General features: G+C 45.3%; 1 protein-coding gene across 1 annotated transcript; it reads right to left on the bottom strand.

The window, feature by feature from the left end:
• Positions 1–220: 220 nt before the first annotated feature.
• Positions 221–1,465, bottom strand: PPTG_17052 (hypothetical protein; the record flags this gene model as incomplete). The annotated part of the gene is made up of 1 exon (XM_008914893.1): positions 221–1,465. The coding sequence occupies one exon, from the start codon at positions 1,463–1,465 to the stop codon at positions 221–223; it is 1,245 nt and encodes a 414-aa protein (XP_008913141.1).
• Between the last annotated feature and the right edge of the window lie 3,237 nt (positions 1,466–4,702).

Consider the following 4,702-nt stretch of genomic DNA (forward strand, 5'->3'; position numbering starts at 1 on the left):
TAGTAGTCAAGTTCCAGCCGCAAGTTCAAGTCAAGGTCTTCTCAGCACGATCAACAGAACAACTCGCGCGTCTGGTAAGCTTCGAATGAACGGTGACGATAGTCTTTGCTGCTCGATTCAGTAATGAGTAGCCCAATCTGTCGTATTGGGATTTATCACCGGTTTCAAACGTTGTAATAAAATATTGCATCGCAACAGAAACATACCTAAGCTCCGCAAATTACTTTTGGTGGTTAAATCTGAGCAACTTCCAATGAACCATCCTCTGCGCCCACTCGTTCGCAAACTCAGCCCAACGGACGAAAAGATGCTGCGCGTGGAGCTCATCTTGGCAACTGGCCCAGCGGTCGTAGCGCACATCGATTAAGTTTGAGTTCACTTCCGTGAATTTGATGTAGCTGCCACCTTCATTGATCCACTTAACATTACCATTCTCCTCGTCTGTAGTGCACTTTTTCGACTTGGCTTCCGAATCCGCGATCACCATAACGTACGTGATAGACCGCTTCCCGCTGTCTTGTCTGGGTAGTCGTCGTGCTAAACTGATGTAACGGGAGCGTATGGGCCCAGGGATGTCGTGGACAAGGACGTACGCATCCGTTTCGAACTCTTGCAACACCTGACAACATACTTGCTTGCGCTCCTTGTATCCCCAGCTCGGTGGTGTCCATATTAGCGGCCATGAATCGAGACTGGACGAGATGATCACGGAGTCCAGTTCTTCCAGCGAGCAGGCTACACGCGTCGTAAACCTCGCGTGGGAGATGATCGAGCCATCTTCGACTCTTCGTGTGAGTGACGCTCGGTGAACTGTCCAGCCTAACAGTGAGCCAGCGACTTCGATATGCGGTGGGTCTGCTGCAAGCGTCTCGTCGCACAGCTGGAGTATATCTTCGAACTCTGCGCGTGTGAAAGGATGGAAGTAGAACGATGGTTCTCCGCTCGGGAAGCAGACCTGCCAGCCAAACTCGCCGCTGTTCGGGCTCAATACCCACTTGGAGGTCTTACTCGCTTCGCGAACCGTGAGGTGGTGAGAAGGATCTTCATGGAGTAGTCCAACGATAAGCGCGTCTGTTCGAACGAGGGAATAGAAGCGATCGAACTGCTGGAGTTTCTTACGGAGAGAAGCAGCCTCCCTCCGTAAAGTGTCGCTCTCGTGCGCAAGGCGACACAATTCACTTCTCGTGTTGGAGGCGTTGGCCTCTCCGTCTCTGTTGGTGTCGTCGCTCAGAGCTGCAAGATACTGCTTCACTTCTTGTTCCAGCCAGTTTCGGTCTCGGCGCATCTGCTGCAGTTTGGACTTCGTTTTCTCCCGACAACGAGCGATACATGCGCGACGACGCTGTAGCTTCATTTCTGTCTTCACCTCCTTCGTCCATGCCGCTGTAGTTGACACGGCCCATTCCCGAATCGGAGTTGATGGCTCAAAAATCAACGTGTCCTCTGCCGTTGCCACCGATGTCATGGTGTTTATTGTGATGTGATCCCCTTCGATCACGTGAAAGAGTGAGTGTGTGAAGTAGAAGTTGGTTTAGGTTGCCGCGCGTGACTCATTCCATTATTTCGCGGCGGACGTTTGTAATCCATACCTCCAGAGCCGCGATCACGGCCATCCAAACATGATAAAAAGGTAATCAATCACCCCAGCAGTTGATCACTGATCTCATTAGGTGATCCCGTCTGTGTCAAATCGACACCTACTTGCACATATTTTCGTGGATGTGGATGTTACTCAAGACCGACTTGACGCTTCACGAACCATAAGAAAGCTAGTCAGGAAACTTCACGTCATTCATGTAATATATTGAAATAGCGACTGACGTCTAGTAAGAAAAAGAAAAATTGATACTGTTGTGCGGAAGACAACGCCACAAGGTCGAGCTCAAGAGCCTGCGTTACTTGTAGTTACTAAGTGTACGTCTTACTTATCACCATTTGGTTGTCTGTCTGTGAAGCGGAGTCATTCTTTGAACAGTATTTCTACATTTTTAGGAACGCCAACCTGATTCGCAAACCTGGATGTTCAATAATATCAGTATTGATTGACCTCTGGAGAGCCGTTTATCTACTATACCTAAAACGGTCTGTCTTGCTGTGGATAGTTTACCGTACATATGTAGTGTATGATCTCGCCCTAATTTTCTCAGATCAATTTAGTCACTAGCTGAGCCGGCTAATTGTGCCGAGACATCTGTTAGAGATGTGTGAGTAGCCTAAGGATCTAATACCCGACCTTCGTTCTTGACAATGTCAGAAGCTCCTATTATTTTGCCAGTTCGACGAACTTCTGCTGTTGAATGCGTTGGAATCTTTTAATCGAAGACAGGAGGGACTTGAAGTGTTGTAGTAGATTGTTCTTCTTTGTATACTGTACTTCTCAGCATTTGATTCTTGGAGCTGCGAAGCGAAGCGACTGCACTATCAGAGAACCTACACCACTGGTAAGAGTGGACTTCCCAAGAAGGAGATCTCGAGTACAATGTTGCACTATTGGTCCTATTCAGACTTTGCTGGGGCATTTACCCGTAGTCCAAGCACAAAGAGGTTCTGGTCGACGTTTAAGCTGATGCGAGGCTCCAAAGCTACGCATAGGAAGTCTCAGCCTCCCAAGATTGTTCGAACAGTGTCCTTAGATTGGCAGGAAAGAAAACCTACGCAGTTGAAGCCAAGAACAATGCGCAAGCGTCGCACAGTTGACAAGAAAGGAGATAACCACAGCAAAAAGGTGACAGAGTAACCTGACTTCTTGCCCACGAACACAGCACGTTTTAAATCCTCCGTGGTCAAATCCACCGTGGTCATGCTGTAACATATCGATGGAGAGGATGATTATAACTTGAATCCCACTCACCTGCACTATTTGCACAGTTTTATAGCCCTTGTTTACATGCCATGCTCGAAATTTCAGACCGTCTTCGTGCGCAGCACGACTTTGTGTTTGCCAACAAGACATAATTCATTTCTGCGTAAAGCAACAATAAAATATTGTACATTTGCTGCCCATTATATTTAAGTACTTTACTCACTTTCAAAACTCCAACGGCGTTATGGGAGGAATGAAAAGTATTCTCGGAATGGCCCGGGGAATGAGTGAAGCCTCTATCTTTCCAATTCATAGATATGTAAGGTCTTCATTACAATAGCTCCTTCTTTTGTGATATATATTTTTTCAATACGTAAGATATTAGTATCATCAAAATAGTAATCTACGAGGAAATCTTACATGTACTGTAGCGCAGGCGTATAAAAAGACGCAAGTCATCCAGCATCAGCAACACTGCGACATGTTAGTTATGACCTGGTGTTACGTCTGCGTATATTGTGCTTGTATCAAATTCAGAAGGCCAAGTAAGCACTCACTGTTTATCTGGCATCAGATCACTGTTTTGTAAATATTAACCCATAGGTGCGCTGAGAAAAGCACAGTCATTGTTGAATTATGGTCTTATCCACGCAGAACGTATCCAGGCATAGTACGTTCTCACCAAAATTTGCTTTGATGGTTTTATTTATATATATTACCAATAACTGGGTAATATTTTATTGAATTGGAATAGAATCGGACAATTTTTTCCAAAATCGAATAACTTATTGAATTGCAATATTTTATAACCAATACCTGTTTTAAGGGTATATCACGTTCTGATTCAATCACGCTGAGCAGATCCATGCCCAGAAGCAGGCAAACTACGCTCAATGTATACAACCGTGGACTTGAAACGATACATTGACATGTCTCCTTCATTTCATGCTTCATTTCGCGCTGTCGTTCTCTTTGGACAACTGATAAGTCGACTGTCTTCTCGATTCCCGGCTTCGAATGATAGTCAGTACCTCAATGTAGTACAGCATACTACACGAGTCTCATGTCGAACTGGAAACAGATATCAGAAGGTTGGAACAAGTTGCAAACCATATAAAAACGAGTCCACTTCAACGCAAAAATACCTGCATGAAGTTTGCACGTCGATGGTGTCTCAGGCATGCTACGAGCAGAGGTAAGCTGTCGAAATCTGCCGAGGTTATCGCTTCGCCTACGCCGTTTAAGTAAGCCACGCTCGGTTGATGAATCTAACTGGAGCTACCACGGAATTGTCCTTCAACGACCGAATAGCTAGAGCGTACTAGTAATTCATCGTCCTCCCAAACAGCGTCTCAGTCAGGTGAATACCCGCACAGGCTACACTTGATTCGTTATTTTACCTGACTTCGATTCAAGCATCCGTGTCGTTGTACTCATCCATGATCGCATCCAGTTGTCGATTGCATGCACTTTCTACCACAACTATCGTTGGCTCGTATTAATAGGTAGTGACTAAATTGATCTGAGAAAATTAGGGCGAGATCATAGGAGACTACGTACGACACGGCCGGCCAATACATACACTACATTTGTACGGTAAACTATCCACAGCAAGACAGACCGTTTTAGGTATAGTAGATAAACGGTTCTTCAGAGGTCAATACTGATATTATTGAACATCCAAGTTTGCGAATCAGGTTGGCGTTCCTAAAAATGTAGAAATACTGTTCAAAGAATGACTCCGCTTCACAGACAGACAACCAAATGGTGATAAGTAAGACGTACACTTAGTAACTACAAGTAACGCAGGCTCTTGAGCTCGACCTTGTGGCGTTGTCTTCCGCACAACAGTATCAATTTTTCTTTTTCTTACTAGACGTCAGTCGCTATTTCAATATA

This window comes from Phytophthora parasitica (assembly GCF_000247585.1).
Source record: "Phytophthora parasitica INRA-310 unplaced genomic scaffold supercont2.64, whole genome shotgun sequence".
In the NCBI taxonomy this organism is placed as follows: Eukaryota; Oomycota; class Peronosporomycetes; order Peronosporales; family Peronosporaceae; genus Phytophthora; species Phytophthora nicotianae.